The 25,980-nt window shown below is 48.1% G+C and overlaps 1 protein-coding gene across 8 annotated transcripts in view; it reads right to left on the reverse strand.

Annotated features, from left to right (window-relative positions):
* Positions 1-25,980, reverse strand: part of specc1la (sperm antigen with calponin homology and coiled-coil domains 1-like a) — a 389,888-nt gene that overhangs the window by 221,087 nt on the left and 142,821 nt on the right. For 6 of the 8 annotated variants that reach the window (XM_038794043.1, XM_038794051.1, XM_038794076.1 and 3 more), the window contains 2 exons: positions 23,130-23,293; positions 8,854-8,948 (listed from right to left, as the gene is read on the reverse strand). In XM_038794043.1, coding sequence (XP_038649971.1) covers positions 8,854-8,948; positions 23,130-23,293 — 259 coding nt within the window. The remainder of the gene's footprint in view (positions 1-8,853; positions 8,949-23,129; positions 23,294-25,980) is intronic. The other 2 variants (XM_038794093.1, XM_038794084.1) reach the window with 1 other exon arrangement.

Consider the following 25,980-nt stretch of genomic DNA (forward strand, 5'->3'; position numbering starts at 1 on the left):
TGCCACCCTGCCTTAAACCCCCCCACCCCGTGACGCCTGGTCTAAGTTTGTGTGGATCTGTACGGCTCATTTAAATATGCTGAACTGGATCACACCCAGTGAGGGCAAGATCCAGATTGCAATACCTCGCAAACCAATTCAAGCATCGCAAACCTTGCGAGAGGCCTCTCACAAAATTCCGCGGGCTCGTCCCGACACCAGGTTGGGCGCGACGAGGCTGCTGAATCGCCCCCCAATGTTTCTTTTATCCATGCCTCAGTAGAAATGCAAATTCCAAACCCGCAACAGAGCTCAAGCCCATGAAGGATATTCACACAAAAGCTGCTGAAAAGGCACCTGCGAGCGCTGTTCCTTCATTGTTGCTGGGTTAAAATACTGAAACTCCCTTCCTCACAGCACTGTCAATTCAAGAAGGTGGCTCACCACCACTTTCTCAAGGGCAGTTATAGGATGGGCAATAAATGTCAGCCTTGATAGCTCACTTGCATCCAGGGAAAAAATAAACAAAAACACTTGGAACAGGCCAACATTGTCTGACTGGGATTCCAGAAAGGGGTGGGGTGGTTTTACCCTGAAGTCTGCAGGCCTCAGGAAAAGATAGTGTTGTACTTAACTGAAGAATACATTTGGACTGACAAAAATTTTAGACCATAAATAAGGTCAGCAATTTTCAAAGTAAATGATAAATTTGCTTGCACAATGAGGTGGAGTAAGCTACTATTTACAGTATACACATCTAGGCAGTAACTAGCCGTGTCAAGTTACAGGATCTCACCAGAGAATGTAGGGGAAACACCCCATCAAAGGAAGAAGGTGGTTGGAAGAGGAATTGAGTTAAATTACTGAGGGGTGCTTCTGGAATGGCATTAAAACAATGGGCACAATTCTCCCGAAAAACGTTGAAGTTCATTTGTGGCGTATTTTTCAGGGAGTTTCGTACCGTCGTTGTGGGCGAATTCCCAACTGCTATTAAATGACTTTTTTGGGCCCTGGGGAGTTCCTCACCAGTTTAGACCACACTTGGAATTTATTTTTAGCATTGGGGTTGGACCGTCATTTTGAAAGGGCGCCCCGATCTCCAAGTGAGATTGTGGATCCCCCCCACAATCCATGGGCAACGTCACCCCCCCACATGCATGGGCATTACTTACCCTACCACCTACCCACCACAAGTGAGGATGGGGGTCCCTGGAGCTCCCCGCTCTTCAGGCCCACCAAGCCCCCTCCCTTCCAGGACCCTATTCAGTCAGCCTCGCCCATCTCCCGGAGCTCTCTACTTACCTGCTCTGCACACCCCCACCCTTCAAACCGCCCCCACCCTCCTTTCTTGGGGATGGCCCCCTTTGCCCCCTGATCCTTGGCAGTGTCACATTGGCACCCAGGCACCCTTGCACTGCCACCCTGGCACCCAGCCAGTGCTCCAGCTAGCTTGGCAGTGCCACCCAGGCATCTTGGCAGTGCTGTTCCACCTTGTTCACATTCTTATGAACAAGCACTGATTGGTGCCTGGCTGCAGCCTCCCTGGAGAGGCTGGAGAATCGAGGGAGGCCGGTGTATCCCGGGAAAATAGGTCTGAAGTAGGTTTAAGACCTACTTCCATGAACGCTGCTTAGTCCTGCCCCTTTAAGGCAGAGTTCCGAATCAGACACCTCGTCCGACTTGGGTGAATCTTGTGAATCGCGGAGGCTGCCAGGAAGCCCAGGCGAGGGCTCACCCGGGATTCTGTGGCCGCGCTCTCCCTCAAGCGCAACATGGCCAGAGAATCACAGCCAATGTGTTACTATAGTCAATTGAAGACAGTGGGTGTGATCTACCAGCCATGTGGTGCTCAAGCGCGAGTGTGGTACAGCCGTCGAATTTCGGGAGAGCCCTCGAGCGGAATTCACCCAAGTCTTGAAAGGCGTCGGAGTCAGAATCCTGCCCAAAAGAGCGTGACCAAAAGGCCCCACCCTTTAAACCCAGCGTCGGCGAACGGACCCGGCATCCACCAGCCTCCCCAGCCTGGCACCATTCAACATGGTCCACACAAATGTGGACCAGGCAGATAAGCACCCAGGGGGTCTCCCGGGCCATCGAAGACCCCTGCGTGGTCGGAGGCAGTGCAGGGTGGCCCCCTGGCCCTCTCAAGGAATGTGGGCACCTTGGCACTTCTACCCTGCCACTGCGAAGGTGCCCGAATGGCACTGTCAAGCTGGCAGCACTATCTGGGTGCCAGTGCAAAGGTGGAGTGCCAAAGTGGCACTGCCAAGGGTCAGGGGCCCGAGGGGGGCCATGACCATGAAATATATGGTCGAGGGGGGTTTTAAGGGTGTAGGTGTGTAGGGCAGGTAAGTGGAGGCCTCCAGGAGGGTAGGTGTGTGTGTGTGTGTGTGTGTGTGTGTGTGTGTTGGGGGGGGGGGGGGGGGGGGGGGGGGGGGGGTCTGAAGGAAGGGGAGCCCAGGGACTCCATAGCGGGGTGTCACTTGGGGGTGTTGGGCAGTGCCCATGTGTGTGGAGGGTAACACTGCCCTTGGGAGGGGCGTGTGGGGGACCCACAAGCTCACTTAGAGATGGAGGCACCTTTTTAAACGGCGGCCCAATCTCGGATTTCAGCTACCCAGTGCTAAAACAAAATCTATGTGTCGGTGAAACCAGCGAGAAACTTCCCAAGGCCCAAAAAAATGACTAAGTGTCATTGAATAGCGGTGGGGAACTGGAAAACTCCCCGAAAAACCCGCCACAAATGAACTTTGAAATTTTTTCAGAGAATCGCAGCCAGTGAAGGAGGAACAGTGAGGTAGAATATGGATAGAATAAATGCTGAGCCTTAGAAATAACAGGAAACATCTGGATAGTTAAGTAGAGGTTACTCTATATCAGAGCTGGAAGTCTTTAAGAATACCAAGGAGGAGGAGTATGGTGCATCGTGTTATTCTACCCAATATATTCTACCATGTAGATTTAAGTTTTTAAATCTGTATGCTGTAAATTCCCAATTCTTACAGACCAGTCAAGTTCCCCAGTGAACCAAATGAATCCCTGCAAAGAAATGGAGAAAATCAAGAAACTGAATCTATATCAATTGTTTTAGTGCAATTTTCCACCTCTCCGGGCCTCATTTGGATAAAAGGATAGTACAAAGTCTGGGGTAGGGGGGTGTTAAAAGCTGGAAAGAAGAATTCCCTGCTGTACTGCTCTCAATGTCCCGAATTATTAATTGATTTTTCAGCTGTGAAAACAATACAAATATATTCAGGCTGGGTAATGCATTTGGCCGTGTACAAGGAACCCCCAGAGAGGTGATGGTATTTCATATCTAACAGCACTTTTCTACGCAGCACATATAAAGGAACTTCCCACCCACACAGGTTATGTCAGAGTAATGAAATAACTCAAAAAAACAAATCTATGAACTAAATTATCAATATATACCATTCCCGAACTTTAATGTGATCTGGTTGCAAGCAAAGGAAAGGTTTGCTCAGAGAGAGTAAGCTGCAGAATACATGGCTGAGGGTCACCAGCTCCATTGAGGAAGCAGATGTTGAAGGTTGATGACTGATTACCAAAAAAGAGTTGTTGACAGAAAGTGTGTCTAATTGTTCAGAATGGTGCACTGTAGATAAATCCCTAGTTGCCCTCGAGAAGGTGGTGCTGAGCTGCCTTCTTTAACCGCTGCAGCCCTTGTGGTGTAGGTACGCATACAATGCTGTTAGGGAGGGACTTCCAGTGGCGGCCATGGAGTGAGCGGTCCACATTTCAGCTCCCGCTCAAGGTGGAATTTTTCGGTCCTTTCCCCGTCTGAGGGGTAGAATTCTGGATGGAAAGAGGTGTTGGAGTGTCAGGAGAAGGTGTAACTCCTCTGATGTGGGTAGTGGATCGATCCATGAACTAGGAGTGGGTAGAGAAGAAGGGAGCTGTTGGAGCAGGAGAGTCTTCAAGGTGCGCCACAGGTTAAGATGGCAGCGGGCAAAGGGTCTGTTTTGTCAATGGAGCAGCTGGTGGACTTTTTAAAAATGAAAATTTCAGCCAGCAAAGAGAAGAGAAGCCCTGGCGGATTGTGTCACATTGGTAGAGCCGCTCAAAGCAGGGATTGATCGAATGGAGCACAGGCTGGAGTCCCAGGGCCAGAAAGTGGAGGTGCTGGTGGGGGGAGCACGATGAGCAGCTCATCACATTGGTGGCCGAAGTGAGGTGGTGTGGGACCCCCAAAAGAGGCTGAAGGAGAAGGTGGAGAATCTGAAGAGCTGATCCATAAGGCAGAATTTGAGGATCGTGGGGATGCCCGAAGGCATTGAAGGAGCGGAGGCTGGCATACATTTAGCCAAAATGCTGGAGAGGCAGGTGGGGGAAGGGGTCTTTGACCGGCCTCTGGAGGTCAACCGAGCACACAGGGCATTGATGAGGAAGCCGCAGGTAGGCGAGCCGCTGAGGGCGATGGTGGTGCGGTTGCACCACCTCTTGGACAAAGAGAAGATTCTTCAGTGGGCGAGGCAGACAAGGAAGTGCACATGTGAGCCGAACGAATTGCGGTGTACCAGGACCTGGATGCAGACATGGCGAAGAGGAGGACCGGGTTTAATTGCGTCAAGGCTGCCCTCTTCTAGAAGGGGTGACGTTTGGAGTGCTGTACCTGGTCCGCCTCTGGGTGACTTTCCAGAATCAAGAATATTATTTTGATACGCCAGAGGACGCAATGGAGTTCTTGAGGGACAATTGACTGCCAGGAGAAGGACACTGAACCTTTGAGGAGGTGCGAGGTGTTTTCTTTTGGTGGTTTTTGGAGAACCTTTTCTACTTTTACTCCTTTGAAATGTTTTGTTGGGTTTGATGGCAGAGCGCTTGGGGAGCATCAAGGACGAGTGCACCATTTTTCAGTTTCTTGAGGGAATGTGGAGGCTTTGGGTAAGGACTGTCATGCTAGCTGGGCGGGCTAGTTAACCTGAGCACATAGAGGGTGATCAGGAGGTAGGCAGAAGTGTGGGGGTTTCGGCTTTTGTTTTGTTTGGGGGGAGGGGGGCTGCTGACAAGGGTGTGGTTGTTGTGGCGCAGTTGGAAAGGGAGTGATGTCGGTGGACATCCGAGGGAGTGCCTGGAAAGTCGCATCACACAGGCCGGGGGCTGGCCCAAAAAGGGATATGGTTGATCGGCAGAGGAGGGGAGCAGGGAACCCCCGTCCAGTCTGGTCACGTGGAACATGAGGGAGCAGAATGAGCCGGTCAAATGTCACGTGTGTTCGCACACTAGAGGAGTCTGAAGGCAGACGTGACTTCAGAGGTGTTGGGGTTGAAGGTGGCCCGGGTCCAGAAATAGCAATATGTGGGAATCGGAAGACCCGGGAGTCCAGGGGACGAGAAAGGCCAATGACTTGGTCTTTCCCTCCTGGATAGCCGGAGATGGATTTTGCTTGGGTGGAGGGACTTGGACCCGCCAAAAGCGAGGTATGGGTGATTGACTTAGCGGAATTCCCAAGGCTGGAAAGGGTCAAGTTCATTTTGAGGGAGTCGGTCGATGGGTTCGCTCGGAGGTGGAAGCAGTTCATGGATTTGTTTAAGGAGGATTGAGGTGGAGGGTGTTTAGGGAATTAAAATGGGGAAGGCACATTGGGAAAAGGGGGTACGGCTGGGGTGGGGTTTATGGGTGCTGGTTATTTATTACATTGTACAATTTCACTTCTGCTTTCAATTGTTCTGTTTGTTGTTTGTTTATACGAATACCTGAATACAATATATATTTTTAAAATGCTGTTAGGGAGGGAGTTCCAGTAGTTTGACCCAGCGACAGTGAAGGAACGGCCGCTATATTTTCAAGTCAGGATTGAGTGACTTGGAGGGGAACCTCCAGGTGGTGGTGTTCCACGGTATCTGCTTCTCTTATCCTTCTAGATGGTAGTGGTCGTGGGTTTGGAAAGTGATGCCTAAGGAGCCCTGGTGAGTTTCTACAGTGAATCTTGTAGATAGTACACACTGCTGCTACTGTGCATCGGTGATGGAGAGAGTGAATGTTTGTGGAAGGAGTGCCAATCAAGCGGGCTATGCCCTGAATGGTGTTGAGCTTCTCGAGTGTTGTTGGAGCTGCACTCATTCAAGCAAGTGGAGTGTATTCCATCAGACTCCTGATTTGTACCCTGTAGATGGTGGAAAGGCATTTTGGGGAGTCAGGTGGCGTGTTGCTCACCGCAGAATTCCTAGCCTCTGGCCTGCTCTTGTAGCTACAGTATTTATATGGCTGGTTTAGCTCAGTTTGGCTGGACAGCTGGCTTGTGATGCAAAGCGAGGCTAGCAGGGCAGGTCCCATTCCTGTACCAGCTGAGGTTATTCAGGAAGGCCCACCTTCTCAACCATGCCCCTCGCCTGAGGTGCGGTGATCCTCAGGTTAAACCACGACCAGTCAGCTCTCCCTCTCAGAAAGGGGAAGGCAGCCTATGGTCACCTGAGACTATGGCGACTTTACTATTCTTACTTTAGTATGTACTCTGACCCCACCTATTAACTTACTATTTGCTAGTCTTGTGCAATCTACGTTATCCTCTTATTTCTGCACTCACTTGTCTCTGGCACAAGGAGTAATCAGGAGATTGCAACTCCTGCTTGCTCTGTTTCTACCTACCTCCCTAAATTCTGGCTATAGACTGCATCTCACTTTCGGGATTACTCAAACGCTCGTCTTGTCCCCTAATAGTCAAATCACCTATCATTATTACTCTTCCACACTTTCTTGTACCCCCTTGTGCAGCTGAACCACACGTTGCGTCATGGACTTGGCTCTGGCTGCTCACCCCAGAACTGAATACCTTGCTTTGGAAGAGGTTACCTTGAGCAGGTAAATTCCCAACACCTTAGCATCCTCAGTTCTTTTTTTTGAGTGATGCTTGTGAGCAGAACCTCATCCAAGTTTACAAGCTGCTGTAGATATATGTTACATCATCCTGAAATATTTCAAACAGCTCATGAATGTTGGACATAAAATCTTACTCAGTGGCCCATAAATGCTAGTCCTTTAAACAGGAACTGGTCAGTTATGGTGGAGCACCTAAGGTTTCAACCTGCGCACTAATATCTGAGCAAGACATTTCAACTGGCTATCCAACGGTCAAGGAGTGGTATACAGGTACTAACAGACAGTAGAAACAATCTGCAGGAAATCATTTCCAATCAGCTGGTTTAGCACAGGGCTAAAGAGCTGGCTTTTAAAGCAGACCCAGGCAGGCCAGCAGCACGGTTCAATTCCCGTACCAGCCGCCCCGAACAGGTGCCGGAATGTGGCGACTAGGAGCTTTTCACAGTAACTTCATTTGAAGCCTACTTGTGACAAGAAGTGATTTTCATTCATTTCATACAGACCTGGCAAGAGAAAGATAGTTTTCACATCATTAGTTTGGTAATCATGCAGACCTGGCAGCTTAGACTGTACTTAGACAGATCGGAAAACACCCATGAGCACACTATTTGCTATTAAATTATTTATCGTTTTAGCTTAAACAGTTAACCAAATTCAGCCCATGGTGGGTTTTGTAACTTTGCTAGTTTAGAATTTAGCTCTTTTGAAGGTAATATCCAAAAATAAGGTAATATCCAAAAAAGTACATTTTTTTTTATTCCCTTTTCTTCCCATGTACTTAATGATCTGTTGAGCTGCTCAAAAAAAACCTTTTCACTGTACCTCGGTACACGTGACAATAAACAAATCCAGTCCAATCCAATCCTAAAACACTTTGATATTGGAGACTTCAATATGGCCGAGTAGAATGCAGTTTCTTTTGTCGTATAAACGCATATATATTATGTGAGATCAAAGACTTTACAACATTCACCTCGAATCATCAGTGACAGTGGGATTAGATTTACAGGCTGAAACTGGCTCAATATTGCACCAGTCCTTAGGTCAGGTCCCAAGGCAGTCCGGATACAGGAGACAGAATACACACACGTTAAGGATATGATGATTTAACCACTTTAGATTTAAATTTTAAGTACCTTCAAGAAGGATAAACAATTTTCCCCCTTAGCTGAGGGGTTAATAACCAGGAGGTATAGATTTATGGTAAGGGGTAGGAAATTTAGAGGGGCTTTAATGAAAAAACCTTTTCACCCAGAGGTTGGTGGCAATCTGGAACTCACTGCCTGAAAGGGTGGTAGAGGTGGGAACCCTCAACATTTAAGAAGCACTTGAAACACCATTTCATACAAGGCTATGGACCAATTGCTGGAAAAATGAGATTACAGTAGGCAAGTGATTGATGCCCTTGCAGACACAATGGACCAAAGTGTCTCTTTCTGTGGGGTAAAACCCATAAGGCTATGACTCGATAATTAATATTTCGGAAGAAAACATCACAATGATGGAGATGTGCTTTCTCTCCATGGTGTACAACACTGCCCCCTTTTTGTCACAGTACAACCATTCTCACGACTGCTACTGCCTTTTTCAATTGCTAGTTATACTAATCTGCGCAACATAATAGTGTGAATGTAAAACAAAAAGCTATACAGATTGTAGATACTCACTTAGTTCTTAGACCATTAATATCAATGAAGTCCATAGATACACGACAAATAAATATCATTGATTTTGTTTCTATTGAACATTCTTTAGAAATTAAAATGATCAGTCTAATACACATTCTCCACAATTATTGTGATTGTTCCAGGCTGTGTAAATTGAATGTTTTGTAAGGAAACAAGGACAGTAAAACAACTGACTGAATGAAGCAAAGAAGGTTGCATGCCCAAGAACCTCAAAATATTTGGTACGTGCATTTGGTACATCAATATTCAGACTGGTAGCCAATTTCAATAATCACCACCTCAGGAAGGAGGAACATAGGAAAACTCCACCGTAATGCAGCTCGTTGTGCATTGACTACTTACTAACCTGCATTGGTGACACAGCAGCTGCCGGTGGCGTTTTCAGAGGGCTTGGGCTTAGAGGGCTTCGTGGAATAGCAGCTGCAGCAGTGTTGGGGACAACTACAAAAACAAAATAATTACTTTTAGCTGAGAAAGTTATCTCGTATTCACAGTTATGAAGTATCACTCACCTTCAGTACTACCTCAACCCAATGAACAGCATGTGGGTCCAACTGAACTGCAATAGGCCCAGCATGCTCAAAAAAAGGCAAATGTGGTATTTTAGAGGTTGAGGACAACTTACAGTCTGCAATAGTTCAGTTAAAGGGATATACTCCTGGCTGCATGTTAAACATTTAAACAGGATCAACCATGTCCAATTAACATAACCATATTAGTCTACGTAACCTACAATAATGGTCAGCAAAATGCTTACTTGCATTTTAAGCAAATGGAAATATCTTAAAAAGGAGAAAATTTGAATTCCAGTATTTAAAACAGCAGTCAGCTAGTGTGTTGGCATTCTGAAATATTTTCTTTTTGGAGATGAGAAGAGGCGACGATGCTTTTAAAAGTATGGCTCACACAAACTGCATCATCCAACTCATTGAACACAGAGCAGGGTCGATAGTGACATTTAAAGGGCATCTGGACAAATACATGAATAAGATGGGAATAGAGGGATATGGACCCAGAAAGTGTAGAAGATTTTAGTTTAGACAGGCAGCATGGTTGGCACGGGCTTGGAGGGCCGAAGGGCCAGTTCCTGTGCTGCACTTTTGTTTGTTCTTTGTTCATATCTCCACAGGCAATAGACCAACAAGGCTACAATCATTCATTGTGCAAATGAGGACTTTTTAAAAATTGACGATCTATACATATCTTTCAAAAGTACGTGCACCGTCTTTAGTTTTAAAGCCATATTCATGACATAGACCTTGTCGGACATAGGCAAACATTACTCCTGCACAGGTGAGTTTACTCAAAACGACACTGGTCAGGATCAGTTATTGTCCATCCCTAAAAGCCCTCGAGAAGGAGGTGGTGAAGCGCAGCAGTCCATGTTGTGATGAAAAAGAGAGAAAAAAGGACTCGAAGTTTAAACCGGAGTCGGAAGTTGGGCCTCTAGGCTTTGGCGCATGCACCATCCAGCAACGGGCCACACATGTGCAGTGTCTCCATATATATACAACTTTAGGCCAGGAACTGGCCCTGTTCACATCCGCAGGAAGCAGGAAAGTGAAATAGTGCGAAACTGGAGATCAAGTGTGAAGGGGGTGTCCAGAGATTAGACTCTTAATACTCAATAGCTAGGACTAGAATAGTTCTACATAAATTAGTTTATTAAGGTTTGAGATTAATCAGAGAAAGTGTACCCAGTAATCATTATCAACCATTAAACCTGTATTTTTAGCCATGATGTGGCGATGCCGGTGTTGGACTGGGGTGAGCACAGTAAGACGTCTTACAACACCAGGTTAAAGTCCAACAGGTCTGTTTCAAATCACTAGCTTTTGGAGCACAGTGAATGGAGAGGTAGGTTCCAGAAACATATATATATATATCAAGACGATACTTTGAATGCAAGCATTTGCAGATAATTAAGTCTTTACGGATCAAGAGAGAGGGGTAATCCCAGGTTAAAGAGGTGTGAATTGTCTCAAACCGGGACAGTTGGTAGGATTTCGCAAGCCCAGGCCAGATGGTGGGGGGTGAATGTCGCATTCATGTCGCATTACATTCAGATTGATCGTGGCATTTATCCAGATCTTTCTCCATGTACATGAAACAAGTTTGGAATAATAAAGTCGCCTTAACCAGGTGTGTCTGCTGAGCTGTGTATTAAGCTAAGCCATAACTATGAGGGAGGAACCCCACGTAAAAGCTGGCTCAATACTCAGGCCTTGGAAATGCTCCCACAAGGTGAATTGAACAGGAGCATCATTCAAAAATTGTATCCCAGAGAACAGGACAAAGGGAGGGGGCAGAGAGAACGCACCAAACCAAGATCATCTCAAAGCAAGGAGTGGGGCAGAAACAGATCCCAGAAGAAGGTTGCAGATAAGGCCAAAGATCAGAAACAGATCCCAATAAGTAAAGTTGAGAGAAAGGAGCACAGCAGTTTTCTCCGAATTAAGGAGAGAAGAGCTGCAGGAAACAGACTTCAAGCAAAGTGGGCTCAAGAGAAGCCGGAGATCCCAGAAAGGAGCCATAGGTTCGTGACTGTGCGGTGGGCCATAAGGGAAAAGGTATTCTTTTAGAGCAGTGGTCTTCTGTTTGGCATGGCCAAAGGTATCTGAAAGTGTACGTGGAAAGTGAATCATAGAATTTACAGTGCAAAAGGAGGCCATTCGGCCCATCGAGTCTGCACCGGCCCTTGGAAACAGCATCCTATTTAAGCCACCCTCCATCTCCACCCTATCCCCATAACCCAGTAACCCTACCTAACCTTTTTGGACACGAAGGGCAATTTTGCATGGCCAACCCACTTAACCTGCACATCTTTGGACTGTGGGAGGAAACCGGAACACCCGGAGGAAACCCACGCAGACACAGGAAGATCGTGCAGACTCCGCACAGACAGTGACCCAAGCCGGGAATCGAACCTAGGACCTGGAGTTGTGAAGCAACTGTGCCAACCACTGTGCTACCGTGCTGCACGAGTGTACTGAGAGATCCAAAAGAAAGGAATCTTGGAAGGTGAAATTGAAACCCTGGAGATGGATCTTGGTTGAAGCCATCTGAATAACAGCAATGTTTGGTGAGAATTCCAAAGATAGTTCATCAAATGTGGAGAATCAAAACTCTCATGACAAAGACAGGATTTGAGTGAGACCAATTGGCTCATGGCGTGAAAAGTGTCTGAATGGGCTGTTGGGAAATCCATAGACTCTGCTTTGGTTGCATCTGTCATTTACTTTGGAGTGTGTGTCTTTGACCACATTTCGCCAGTGGGTTTACATGTATGGCTCACTTACCCTAGATATCGGAGTATAATATAGATACAATAAATTATTTTATATTTCCAAACTTCCATGTGTCTGTAAAGACATAGCTGGGCTAGAATCATGAATAAATAACGCTCCCACCACACCTCCCAAGAAGAAACAACCAGAAAGAGGGTGGAGACCTCCCCCCACCCAAAAAAAAATGCTCAACCTCCCCGGACAGGGGGACAGGCAGAAGCAACCTCCCCAAACACCTCCTCCAAAGTTCAATGTCCTCCTCCTTCCAGTCCATTGTCTCTCACAAACTCCATAGCTTCCTCCGGTGTCCCAAAATAGTACTCCCAACCATTGTAGGTTACCCAGAGACGGGCCGAGTACAGCTTCTCGAACTTCACTCCCTTCTTAAAGAGGGCAGGCTTCACTCTGTTAAAGCCCACTCTCACCTTTGCCAGCTCCGCACCCAAATCCTGATATACTCGAAATTTGCTGCCCTCCCAGGTACATCGCCTCGTCTGCCTGGCCCACCTCATGATCCGTTCCTTATCCAGAAACCGGTGCAACCGTACCACCATCGCCCTCGGCAGCTCGTTACCCTGCGGCTTCCGCATCAGCACCCTATGCGCCCAGTCCACGTCTGGGGCCATTCGAAGACGCCCTCGCCCAGCAACTTCTCCAACATCTTTGCCACATACAAGCCAGAAATCGCCCCCTCAATGCCATCTGGCAACCTCTTAGTTCTCAGGTTCTTCTCTGGAGGCGGTTCTCCAGACCCTCCACCGTCTCCTGAAGCCGCTTCTGGATATCACGCATCACCCCTGTCTCAGCCACCAAGGAAGTAACCTGCTCCACTTGCTCCCCACCGTCTCCTCCACCTTCTAGATCGCCTGGCTTTGAGACTCCAACCTCAGCTCCACGCAGTCGATCCCCGCCTTAAATGGATCCACTGTCCTCGCCAGATCCTCCAGAGACTCCTTTCTCTGCTGGGTGAACTTCTCGTTCAAGAAGTCTACCAGCTGCTCCATTGACCACTGAGATAGTAGGGTCGGTCCCTTACCCTCCGCCATCTTCCCCTGTGCCACAGGCAATGTTTTTCGCTCCGACAGCTCTTTTCGCCTAAAACCACTTCTGGTCCATAAATCCATCCACCGGTGGTATAAACTCTTCCTCCAGCACTCCTGCACCTTTTTCCTTTAAAACATCCCCCCATTAATCGGAGAAAATGCCCAAAAATACCGCCACAAGCGGAAGCTGCCGAATGTGCGACCACTCACAACATGGCCGCCACCGGAAGTCGTCACCCTTGAACATACTTAACGACCCACCCTCCTCAGCTCTCTGCGGCCAAGAATTTCACAGATTTATCACCCTCAGAGAAGATATTCCTCCATCTCTCTCTTAAATGGGTGACCCCTCACTCTGAGATTATGCCCTCTGGTCCTAGACTCTCCCACATGAAGAAACATTCTCTCAGCATTGACCCTATCAAGCCCGCTGAGAATCCTATACGTCTCAATAAGGTCATCTCTCATTCTTCTAAACTCGAATGAGTACAGGCCCAATCTACTCATACTCTCCTCATAAAAAAATCCCTCCATACCAGGGATAATTCTTCTCTGAACTACATCCAATGCTAGAATATCTTTCCTTGGACAAGGTGACTAAAATTGTTAACAGTATTCCAAATGTGGTCGAACTAGCGCTTTGCATAGTTTAGCAAGACGTCCCTATTTCGATACTCCAATCCCTTTGAAATAAAGGCCAACATTTCATTTGCCTTCCCTATCATTTGCTGAACTTACATGTTTGCTTTTTATGATTTATGCACAAGGACACTCAAATCCTTCTCTGCTACAGCTTTCTCCATTTAAATAATATTCAGCTACTTTATTCTTCCTATCAAAGAACCTCTGTAGACTCCGTCATCCTCACCACTGCCTTCCCACATCATCTGCAAACTCGGCAATGGTATATTCACTTCCCTCATCAAAGTCATTAATATATATTATGAATAATTGTGGCCCCAACATCCCTGGAGCACTCCACTAGTTGCCATCCTGAAAATGCCCCTTATCCCAACTCTGTCTTCTATCAGTTAGTCAATTCTCTATCCATGCTAATATACAATCCCCAACATCATGAGCTCTTATATTAAGAAACCTTTTGCGCAGTACCTCATCAAACAGTTTTTGGAAATCCAAGTATATTACATCTATTAGTTCCCCTTTATCTATCCTGCTCCTTACCACCTCAAAAATTCTAATACATTTTTCAGGCATGATCTCCTGTTGAAGCCATGCTGACTGTTTGATTATATTATGTATTTCTAAATGCTCTGCTATTACAGCTTTTATAATGGACTCTAACATTTTCCCAATGACAGCAGTTAAACTAACTGGCCTATAGATACTTGTTTTTTTTGTCTCCGTCCCTTTTTAAGTAAAGGTGTTACGTTGGCAGTTTTCCAATCCTCTGCAACTTTTCCAGAATTTAACGATTCTTGGAAGAATCAGTGCATCTACTATCTCCATCTGCTTCCTTTAATATCCTGGAATGCAACCCAGGTCTAGGGAATATTTCATCCTTTAGCCCCACTACTTTCCCTAGTTCTTTTTCTCTGGTGATAGTTATTGCATTTTATTTCCTCCCACTTTTTTGCCCTTGATTATTTAGTATTTTTGGAATGCTATTCACGTCTTCCACCGTGAAGACTGACGCAAAGTGTTTATTTAACTCCTCTGCCATTTTCTGGTTCACGCTGATTATTTCCCCAGTCTCATCACTTTGGCCTCGCTCTTCCTTTTGATATATTTAAAGAAGCTCTTATTGTCTGTTTCTATATTACTTGCTAGTTTACCCTCATAGTTTAGCTTCTCCCTCTTTATGAATTTTTTGGTCATCTTTTGTTAGTTTATAAAACTTTCCCAATCTTATGGTTTACCGCTAATCTTTGCCACATTATCTGTTTTTTTCAGTTTAATACTACCCTCAACTTCCTTGTTTGACCATGGTTTTTTTATCCCCTTCTTGGAATTCTCTATCCTTTCTGGGATATATCTTTGTTGCATTATGAACTATTTTCTTAAATATCTGCCAGTGCTGATCAACCATCTTCTCTGCTGAGCATCTTTCCCAGCCAACTCTGCCCGCATTCCTTTATAACTACTCCTTTTTAAGTGTAGCATAGCTGTTTCCGACCCAAGTTTCTCACTCTCAAATGGTTCATTTTTCTTGTATAATAAATGTTTTATTCTTTGTATTGAAAATTCATCAATAGATTCCTGTGAATTCATTAACTTGCCTCCACAGTTTAATAAAAACCCGTACCAGCCTCCCCAGACAGGCGCCGGAATGTGGCGACTAGGGGCTTTTCACAGTAACTTCATTGAAGTCTACTCGTGACAATAAGCGATATTCATATTCATTCATTCAAATAAAAATATATCGAGCCAGGTTTCACAATGGCATCTGGCTTGCCCAGTATAATCAGCTGGGATCGTAACAATCATCTCAGTTCCAGGACTGCAGGAGTCCCTCAGGGGTATGTACTAAGCCCAAAGATCTTCAGCTGCTTCATCAATGGCCTTCCTTCCATCATAAAGTCAGAAGTTCGCTGATGACTGCACGATGTTAAGCACCATTCGCAATCCTCGGATACTGAAGCAGTGGCCGAATGCAGCAAGACCTGGACAATATCCAGTCTTGGGCTGAAAAATGACAAGTAGTATTCACACTTCACTAATGCCAGGCAATGACAATCACCAACAAGAGAGAATCTAATAATCTCCCCATGACATTCAAAACCATTACCATTGCTGAATCATATCAATATTAACATCCTGGTGGTTAACACTGACCAGAAGCTGAATGGGACCAGCCATTTCAATACTGTGGCTTCAGGAGCAAGTCAGAGGCTAGGAATCCTGTGGCGAATAATTCACCTCTCGACCCCCAAAAGCTTGTCCATCATCTACTAAGCACAAGTCAGGGATGTAATGGAATAACTCTCCAGTTGCCTGGATGAGTGCAGCTCCAGGAAACAAAGTTAGCATAAATGAGACATTTTCTGGTGGCAGGATGTAGCTAGTGGTGTGCCACAGGTGTCAGTACTGGGGCCTCAACTCTTTACAATTTAAATAAATTATTTGGATGGTTGCTAAATTTGCTGATGACACATAGATAGGTAGGAATGTAAGTTCTGAAAAGGAAATAAGGAGGCTACAAAAGGGTATAGGTAGGTTAGATGAGTGGACAAAGATCTGGCAAATGCAGCAAAATGTGGGAAAACATTAGGTTGTCCACTTTGACAGGACAAATAAAGAATACTTAACAGATTGTAGAGCTCGGAGATACAGAAGAATCTGGGAATCCTGGTGCACGTCTCACAAAAGGTTAGTAGGCAGGTACAGTGGGTAATTAGGAAGGCTAATGTTATTATCTATTGCAAGGGGAATTGATTACCAAATTTTGGAGGTTATGCTTCAGTTCCATAGGACATTGGCAAGATCATACTTGGAGTACTGCATACTGTTGTGGTCGCCTTATTTAAGGAAAGATGTAAATATTTTAGTAGCAGTTCAGAGAAGGTTTAGTAGACTAATGCCTGCAAGTGGGCTAAACAGATGGCTTGTAATGCAGAACAAGGGCAGCAGCGCAGGTTCAATTCCCATACCGGCCTCCACGAACAGGCGGCGAAATGTGGTGACTAGGGGCTTTTCACAGTAACTTCATTGAAGCCTACTTGTGACGATAAGAGATTATTCTTATTATTGTCTAATAAGGAAAGGCTGAACAGACTAGGCTTGTATCCGCTTCAGTTTGGAAGAGTAGGAGGCAACTTGATTGAAATTTCAAGATCCTAAGGGGACATGACAGAGTGGATATGAACACTATGGCTGTACATGTACCACATAGACTGCAGTGGTGCAAGAAATGAAATGAAAAGACTTCCGGTGGCGGCAATGCGGAGCTACGCCGCACGTTCGGCAGCTCCCGCGAATAACGGACTTTGGGGCTTATTTCAGGGCCCTCAACAGAACTTCGTCGACGAATCCCGACATGGGAAGGGGACTGGGGTCGATCCCTACTATCCTATGGTCCGGGCCAGGAGTGGGGTAAGAAGAAAAACGGTGGAAGCACCCCTGGAAAAGCGGGGAAAGAAGAACAAAATGGCGGCCGGCGGAGGCCCGGAGGCAGTGGGCGCAGGAGCAGCAGGAGACTCTGCTGCGCTGCTTCCAGGAGCTTAAGGTGGAGCTGCTGGAGTCACTGAAGGCTACCACCAGAGAGTTGATGAGAGACTCGGATAGCCCAGGGGGCTGCGATCCGGGAGCTGTAGCAGCAGGCCTCCGAAAGGGAGGATGCGGCCGTGGCCGTCGCGGGGAAGGTGGAGATGCACGAGGCGCTCCATAAAAGGTGGCAGGAGCGGTTCGAGGAGTTGGACAACCGGTCGAGGTGGAAGAATTTGCGGATCCTGGTCCTCACGGAGCGGCTGGAGGGGTCGGACTTGGCGGCCTATGTGGACGTTATGCTGAACTCGCAGATGGGAGCGGGGTCCTTCCAGGGGCCCCTGGAGTTGGAGGGGGCCCACAGAATTCTGGCTAGGAGGCCCAAGCAGAACGAGCTGCCGCGGGCGGTGTTGGTGCGGTTTCGCCGGTTCGTGGATCGTGAGTGCGTGCTCCGGTGGGCCAAGAAGGAGCGGAGCAGCAAATGGGAGAACACAGAGGTGCGGATCTTCCAGGACTGGAGTGCGGAGGTGGCGAAGCGGAGGGCCGGGTTTAACCGGACGAAGGCGGTGCTACACAGACGGAGTGTGAAGTTTAGCATGTTGCAGCCGGCGCGTCTGTGAGTCACCTACAAGGACCGGCACCATTATTTTGAGTCCCCGGAGGAGGCGTGGGCCTTTGTGCAGGCCGAGAAACTGGACTCAAACTGAGGGTCTAAGATGGGGGATGCTGTATGATAATGTACTTGTGTTTGCTCTGTTTAATGCACGATGTGTGTTGGCCTTAGGGTGGGTGGGGTTATGTCGTTATGTCTTTTTTGTATGGGTCTGATAGACGGGTTCGGGAAGGGGGGTAAACGGGGAGTGCGGGGAGCTGGCGGGGGGGACTGGCAATGGGAGTTGTGCTAGAGGAGGCGGGGCTGGGCAGAGCGAAAGCGCGGGCTTTTCTCTGGTTTCCCGCGCTGTGAGATGGTGGGGGCGGAGTCGGGCCTGAGAAGCGCGGGCCGTTGCTGGCTGCGGGCCAGAGTTGCCGTCGTGGGGAACTGGCAGAGCGGGGGACGCTGGCCAGTGGTGGGCAGGGAATGGGTTATGGCTAATCGGCAGGGGAGGAGGGCAGGGAGCCCTCTGATCCGGCTGATAACCTGGAATGTGAGGGGGCTGAATGGGCCGGTCAAACGGGCCTGGGTGTTTGCGCACTTGAAGGGGCTGAAGGCGGATGTGGCCATGCTCCAAGAGACACACCTGAAAGTGGCGGACCAGGTTCGGCTGAGGAAGGGATGGGTGGGCCAAGTATTTCACTCAGGGCTGGATGAGAAGAGTCGGGGGGTGGCGATCCTGGTGGGGAAGGTGGTGACGTTTGAGGCGTTAAATGTGGTGGCTGGCAGTGGCGGGAGGTATGTGATGGTGAGTGGTAAGCTGCAGGGGGAGCGGATGGTGTTGGTGAATATTTACGCCCCAAATTGGGACGATGCGGGGTTTATGCGGCGTATGTTGGGCCGCATTCCGGATCTGGAGGTGGGGGGCCTGATCATGGGGGGGGACTTCAACACGGTGCTGGATCCCCCATTGGATCGATCCAAGTCCCGGACGGGTAGGAGGCCGGCGGCGGCTAAGGTGTTGAGGGGATTTATGGACCAGATGGGGGGTTGGATCCCTGCAGGTTTGCGAGGCCAAGGGCCAGGGAGTACTCGTTTTTCTCCCACGTGCATAAGGCCTATTCGAGGATTGATTTTTTTGTCCTAAGCAGGGGGCTGGTTTCGAGGGTGGAGCATGTTAAATACTCTGCCATTGCCATTTCAGATCATGCCCCGCACTGGGTGGACCTCGGGCTGGGAGAGGGAGAGACTTATAGGGGAGATGGTGAGGGTGGATAGGAGATATGCGGAGACTCCGGAGGAGGGATTGCTGGGGAAGAGGTGTAGCCTTCAGGCCAGGTTCGACCTATTGACTACCAGAAAGGCGGAAGCTCAGTGGAGGAAAGCACAGGGGGCGGTGTATGAATATGGGGAGAAGGCGAGCAGGATGCTGGCACACCAGCTCCGAAAGCGGGACGCGGCTAGGGAGATTGGGGGAGTGACGGATAGAGCTGGGAAGGTGGTGCGTAGGGGGGTAGATGTTAATGGGGTCTTCAGGGACTTCTATGGGGAACTGTACCGGTCTGGACCCACGGTGGAGGGGGGTGGAATGAGGCGCTTCTTGGACAAGCTGCGATTTCCGAGGGTGGAGGAGGGGCAGGTGGAGGGACTGGGGGTGCCGATCGAGCTGGAGGAGTTGGTTAAAGGGATAGGGAGCATGCAGTCGGGGAAGGCGCCGGGGACAGATGGGTTTCCGGCGGAATTTTATAAAAGGTATGCAGACCTGTTGGGCCCCCTGTTGGTCCGGACCTTTAACAAGGCAAGGGAGGGGTGGGGGGGGGGGGCTTTGCCCCCAACTATGTCACGGGCGCTGATTTCCTTGATCCTGAAGCAGGACAAGGACCCTCTGCAGTGTGGGTCATATAGGCCGATCTTACTGCTAAATGTAGACGCCAAGCTGCTGGCAAAGATCCTAGCCACAAGAATAGAGGATTGTGTGCCGGGGGTCATTCATGAGGACCAGACGGGGTTTGTGAAGGGAAGGCAGTTGAATACAAATGTGCGAAGGCTCCTCAACGTTATTATGATGCCGGCTGTGGAAGGGGAGGCGGAGATAGTGGTGGCATTAGATGCGGAGAAGGCCTTTGATAGGGTTGAGTGGGGGTATCTGTGGGAGGTGTTGGAGAGGTTTAGGTTTGGGGAGGGGTTTGTCCATTGGGTGAGATTGCTCTATGAGGCCCCGATGGCGAGTGTAGCCATGAATAGGAGGAGGTCGGAGTACTTTCGGCTGTACCGGGGGACGAGACAGGGGTGCCCGCTATCCCTCTTGCTCTTTGCGTTGCAAATTGAGCCCCTGGCCATGGCGCTATCCCCCTTGCTCTTTGCGTTGGCAATTGAGCCCCTGGCCATGGCGTTGAGGGAGTCAGGGGAACTGGAGGGGCCTGGTGCGGGATGGGGAGGAGCATCGAGTGTCGCTTTATGTGGATGACCTGTTGCTGTATGTGGCGGACCTGGTGGGGGGGATGCCAGAGGTGATGAGGATTCTTTGTGAATTCGGGGGCTTCTCTGGGTATAAGCTGAACCTGGGCAAGAGCGAGTTGTTTGTGGTGCACCCGGGGGATCAGGAGGAGGGGATTGGTAGGCTCCCACTGAAGCAGGCAGGGAAGAGCTTCAGGTACCTAGGAGTCCAGGTGGCTGGGAGCTAGGGGGTCCTGCACAAGCTCAACCTCACAAGGTTGGTGGAGCAGATGGAGGAGGAGGAGTTCAAAGGGTGGGATACGTTACCGCTGTCACTGGGGGGGGGGGGGGGGGGGGGGGGGGGGGGGGTGCAGTCCGTTAAGATGACGGTGCTCCCGAGGTTTTTGTTCCTGTTCCAGTGCCTCCCCATCCTTATCCCAAAGGCCTTTTTTAGGAGGGTCAACAGGAGTATTAAGGGATTTGTATGGGCGCATGGGACTCCGAGGGTGAGAAGAGTGTTCCTGGAACGGGGCAGGGATAGGGGGGGGCTGGCGTTGCCCAACCTCTGTGGGTACTATTGGGCTGCCAACGCAGCGATGGTGCGTAAGTGGGTAATGGACGGGGAAGGAGCAACATGGAAGAGGATGGAGGTGGCGTCCTGTGTGGGCACAAGCCTGGAGGCGCTGGGAACGGCGCCGTTGCCACTCCCTCCAACGAGGTATACCATGAGCCCAGTGGTGGCGGCTACCCTCAAAATTTGGGGGCAATGGAGACGGCATAGGGGAGAAGTGGGGGGCTCGATGGAGGCCCCGATAAGGGGGAACCATCGGTTTGTCCCAGGGAGCATTCATGGCGGATTTCTGGGCTGGCACAGGGTAGGGGTTAGGAGGTTGAGGGAAATTTTTGTGGAGGGGAGGTTCGCGAGCTTGGGGGAGTTAGAGTGGAAGTTTAGGCTCCCTCCGGGAACATGTTTAGGTACATGCAGGTGGCAGGTGGAGGGGTTCCCCTTGCTGCCCCCACGTCGGGTACGGGACAGGGTGCTCTCGGGGGTGTGGGTTGGAGGAGGGAGGATCTCGGACATATACCGGGTAATGCAGGAGGTAGACGAGGCCTCGGTGGAGGAACTGAAGGGGAAATGGGAAGATGAGCTGGGTGAGGAGATTGAGGAGGGGACGTGGGCGGATGCCCTGGAGAGAGTGAATTCCTCCTCTTGCTGTGCGAGGCTCAGCCTTATACAGTTCAAGGTGCTGCATAGGGCCCACATGACTGGGACGAGGATTAGTAGGTTCTTCGGGGGCGAAGTCAGGTGTGGTAGGTGCTCGGGAAGCCCAGCGAACCACGCCCATATGTTTTGGGCGTGCCCAGCGCTGGGGGAGTTTTGGACGGGGGTAGCAAGGACTGTGTCGAGGGTGGTGGGATCCAGGGTCAAGCCAGGCTGGGGACTCGCAATTTTTGGGGTTGCAGTGGAGCCGGGAGTGCAGGAGGCTAAAGAGGCCGGTGTTCTGGCCTTTGCGTCCCTCGTAGCCCGGCGGAGGATCTTGCTCCAATGGAAGGATGCGAGGCCCCCAAGCGTGGAGGCCTGGATCAATGATATGGTGGGGTTCATTAAATTGGAGGTGGTGACATTTGCCCTTAGGGGATCAGTACTAGGGTTCTTTAGGCGGTGGCAGCTTTTCCTGGACTTCCTGGCGGAACGGTAGGGAAATAGGCCGGCAACAGCAGCAACCCGGGGGGGGGGGGGGGGTTTGGTTCGGTGGGAGGGAGAACTGGGTTGGTGGGATGTGGCGGGTGTTATCTCTTTTGTTTGCAGTTGCTTTTGAAGTTGGGTGGGTGTTGTTCTTGGGTTTTTACAACGGTTGTTTTGTTAATATTGTTTTGTTGTTTATATTTTGTGAAAATCTTAATTAAAATTATTTTTTTTTTAAAGAAATGAAATGAAAAATGAAAATCACTTATTGTCACGAATAGGCTTTAATGAAGTTACTGTGAAAAGCCCCTAGTCGCCACATTCCGGCGCCTGTTCGGGGAGGCTGCTGGCTTGCTTGGTCTGCTTTCAAAGCCAGCGATTTAGCCTGGTGAGCTAAACCAGCCCCTCAGCTCACCATCACTTTCTCAAGGGTAATAATTGCTGGCCTAGCGAATGATGCCTACATTCAATGAATGAAGGTGGTGTAGGAACACCCACAGTGCTGTTTCGGAGTGATTTCCAGGATAAAGGAGTGACAACATATTTTCAAGTCAGGATGGTGCGTGGCTCGTAGGGGAACTTCCAGGTGGTGGTGTTCCCATGGCCTGTGGCCCTTGTCCTTCTATATGGTAGAGGTCTTGGGTTTGGAAGGTGCTGCCTGAGGGAGCTTTGGTGAGTTCCTGCAGTACATACTGTAGATGGTACACGTGGCTGTTACTGTGCGTCAGTGATGGAGAGAGTGAATGTTTGTGGAAGGGATGCCAATGAAGTGAGCAGCCTCGGCCACAATTCTCAAGCACTGTCAGCTGCAACCTTTGCATCTGTCAATAAATCACAACTGCACTAAGGTTGGGAATATTTCTAGAAATTTAAGGGTGATCGGAACTGAAAGAAGTGAGCAAATTTAAGTCAGCAAATATTCAATATGGCTCCTGCACAACTAAGATGTCAGTACAACTTTTCCTATCCCAGCCTGGGTTCCTCCCAAGTAAGCTTTTCCAAATTGAATGCTACAAGTCCAATGGTGCCCACATAGCAAGCTACAATTTCAAAACCGCCACCGGGAAGATATGCTCATTCTCACGAGGAGGAGGATGAGGAGGAGGAAACTAGGCAATTGCAAAGCAAGTTTCCAAAAAAAATCAAATGATTGGTTGACAATAATAAAGGTACATTTAAAAGTATTGCAGCCAAGACTGAAAAATAGAAAATCTTGCTTTACTCAATCTGTACAAAAAGATGTCTAAATACAGTGCTGAATATTTCAAGGAGGAAGCATAGAAGCTTAAAACTATGCTTTTTCTAATTAAACAGATAAATGGACCCTTTTCTGAGATGGCCAAAGGGATTTAGTTTCATCTGAATTCATAAACAGTTTAAACATCATTATTTTCAAATAGAAAATGTCACGGTTACCTTGGGAAGCACTGTCGAAGGATTTAATTAGCGTTTTGACAGTTGGGGATGGTTCAGAGGAGGTGGATGATCTGCGACTCAGACCCATACCTTGTCTTAAAGCTGCCAGATCTCGCTCTACAGCATTCATGTAATTGTACATACGCCCCCGCTCTTCATCCTGCCTGAAGATCAAAATTAATGGTACCATGATGTGCATAAAACATATCGCAGCTCATCAAGCACAGTCACCTCAGAACAAACCCCATTACAGTCAATTATGGCCCGTGTCACATTGATGGCATTAAAGCTGAAAGGAAATGTTTTTCTTGTGGCAGGATTTATGCATAAGGATCCACATGGGGAGTTATTGATTTCAGCTGCATCATAGCATGGAAGCAAGCATTAGATGCCAGGCTCTTCGACGTCCCTCCAGTGGCGCCTCTTGGTGGTTCGTCACGACGAACATTTATCAGCTGTGGCCACTAGATTTTACGCCGAGAACACTGATACAGGGTTTGCCTTGAGATGTATAAAACCTTAAGCCCCCCCCAACAGGAAAGGTCATTAGAATTAATTAATATTTTTCATAGCTCCCACCAACCATATTCTTCAACTATCTCTCCAAAGCCACTTCCAATTATTCTTGAATCGATTTGCACTCGGGTTTCAATGGCTTTTCTCATTCCACAATCTCATTACAAGTTGGACGAAAAGGTCAGAGGATCGGTGCAGACTCGATGGGCCAAATGGCCTCCTCCTGCACTGTAGGGATTCTATGGATCGATAACTTAGCTTCTCACTTCTAAATTTGTCGCATTTAAAATATTAATCCCATGGTGTCACAATGGTCAATTTGCCTGGATCAACTTTGGCAATTCCTTTCAAGGTCTTGAAAACTTCAATTCAGTTGTCTCAAACATCCCTATCCAAGTAAATATGATTACTTGCCTGAAGCTTTAACTTCCAATACTCAGCATCATTTTGATTAATTTTGTCTATACAATAATAAACATGCAATACTGAAACAAACAAGACATACAAGCATTAAGAAGCACGGTTTGCACTGTGGCTTCGTAACACAATGCACGGTAAATATGGACGCCTACTTATCCATTGTTATTCTTTGGTCACTTTCTGATTGATTTTCAGTGAGGACACCTTTCATCTTCTGTTCCGGCGTCTGTGGTAGCACACATCAATGGTTATCACTTCTGCCTCACGGCACCAGGGACCCAGGCTCAATTCTGGCCTTGGGTGACTGACTGTGTAGAATTTGCACATTCTCCCCATGTCGGAGTGGTTTCCTCCGGGTGCTCCGCTTTCCTCCCACAGTCCAAATGGTGCATGTTAGATGGATTGGCTTTGATAACTTGCCCCTTAGTTTCCAAAGAGTTAGATGAGGTTACTGGAGTACGGGATGGGGGATTGGTCCTAGGTAGGGTAAACTTTCAAATGGTCAGTGCAGACTCGATGGACCGAATGGCCTCCTTCTGCACTGTAGTGATTCAATGATTGTGATTCCAAGACTCCACAATTACAATTGAATGGCTTAAATCTTACCATTTGGTTAACCTTGAAATAATTTTTATAATTTGTTTTGTCCTCTATTCTAATAACTCTACATTCATCCACTATACAGAAACTATGTCTCATGTGGCATAGTGGAGGGCGGCACAGTGGTTAGCACCGCTGCCTCAAAGCACCACTGTTTGACTCCAGCCTTGGGTGACTGTGGAGTTTGCACTTTCTCCCCATGTCTGCGTGGGTTCCCTCCGGGTGCTCCGGTTTCCCCCCATAGTCCAATAATGTGCAGATCAGGGGGATTGACCACACTAACTTTCCCCTTAGGCGTCTGAAGATGTGCAGGTTAGGTTACAGGGTTACGGGGATATGTTGAGGGAGGGGGTCTAGGTAGAGTGCTCTTTCAGAGGATTGGTGCAGACTCGATGGGCTGAATGGCCTCCTCCTGCACTGTAGCGAGTCTATGGATAACCATAACCCCTCTCAGGTTAAAAGCTTCTTCCTTAGCTTCGTTGACAGGAATTGAGCACTTCATGAGGCGAATCTGACCAGCGCCTCATACAATAGGATAATGGATTTTGATTTGTTCTGCATTGTTGCACATCCTTCTTTTAAAAAAAAATGTTGCCAAACATTGGACAGTTGTTTCATAGATTTATCTAGACCCATTTTCTAATATGGGCCATGTATCACTGTTCCACTTTTGTTTCAATACTAATTGTTTACCCACAATGAACTATAACATTCCATCAACATGCTTGGATAACCCAGAGATCCAAATCCTTCTGCAGCTGTTTGCCTTGTTCCTACTTGTATCGGTTCGCCTGTAAAATTTCAAATCAGCTGCAAACTTGGAGATTTTATAAACAATCCACCCTGATGATATAATTCATTCACTAAATATTATGACGGGTATGTCACTATCACATATATGTTTTACTTGAAGAATAATCTGACTACAGATTTGCAAATTGAAACTGATAAGCATATTCTAACCTGCAAAAGATGTCTACCCAAACAGCTATTATGTCTTGAATGCATGGTCCAAGAGTTGGTACAGGAGGGAAGGTTTTAGATTCCTGGACTACTGGGACCATTTCTGGGGAAGGTGGGACCTGTACACAAGCCAGACGGTCTATATCTGCACCCGAACAGGACTAACATCCTTGCCAGTGGGTTTGCTAGTGATGTTGGTAGGAGTTTAAACTAAATCAGCAGGGGATGGGGGACGCAGACTGTTTGCAGAATAGGGACATAGTGGACCACAGGAAAAACAATCAAGTCAGTGGTAGTAAGTTTCAGGAGAGTAAGACAAGGCTGAATGGCCTCTACATTAATGCCCGGAGTA

The sequence above is a fragment of the Scyliorhinus canicula genome, chromosome 1 (genome assembly GCF_902713615.1).
Source record: "Scyliorhinus canicula chromosome 1, sScyCan1.1, whole genome shotgun sequence".
Classification (NCBI taxonomy): Eukaryota; Metazoa; Chordata; class Chondrichthyes; order Carcharhiniformes; family Scyliorhinidae; genus Scyliorhinus; species Scyliorhinus canicula.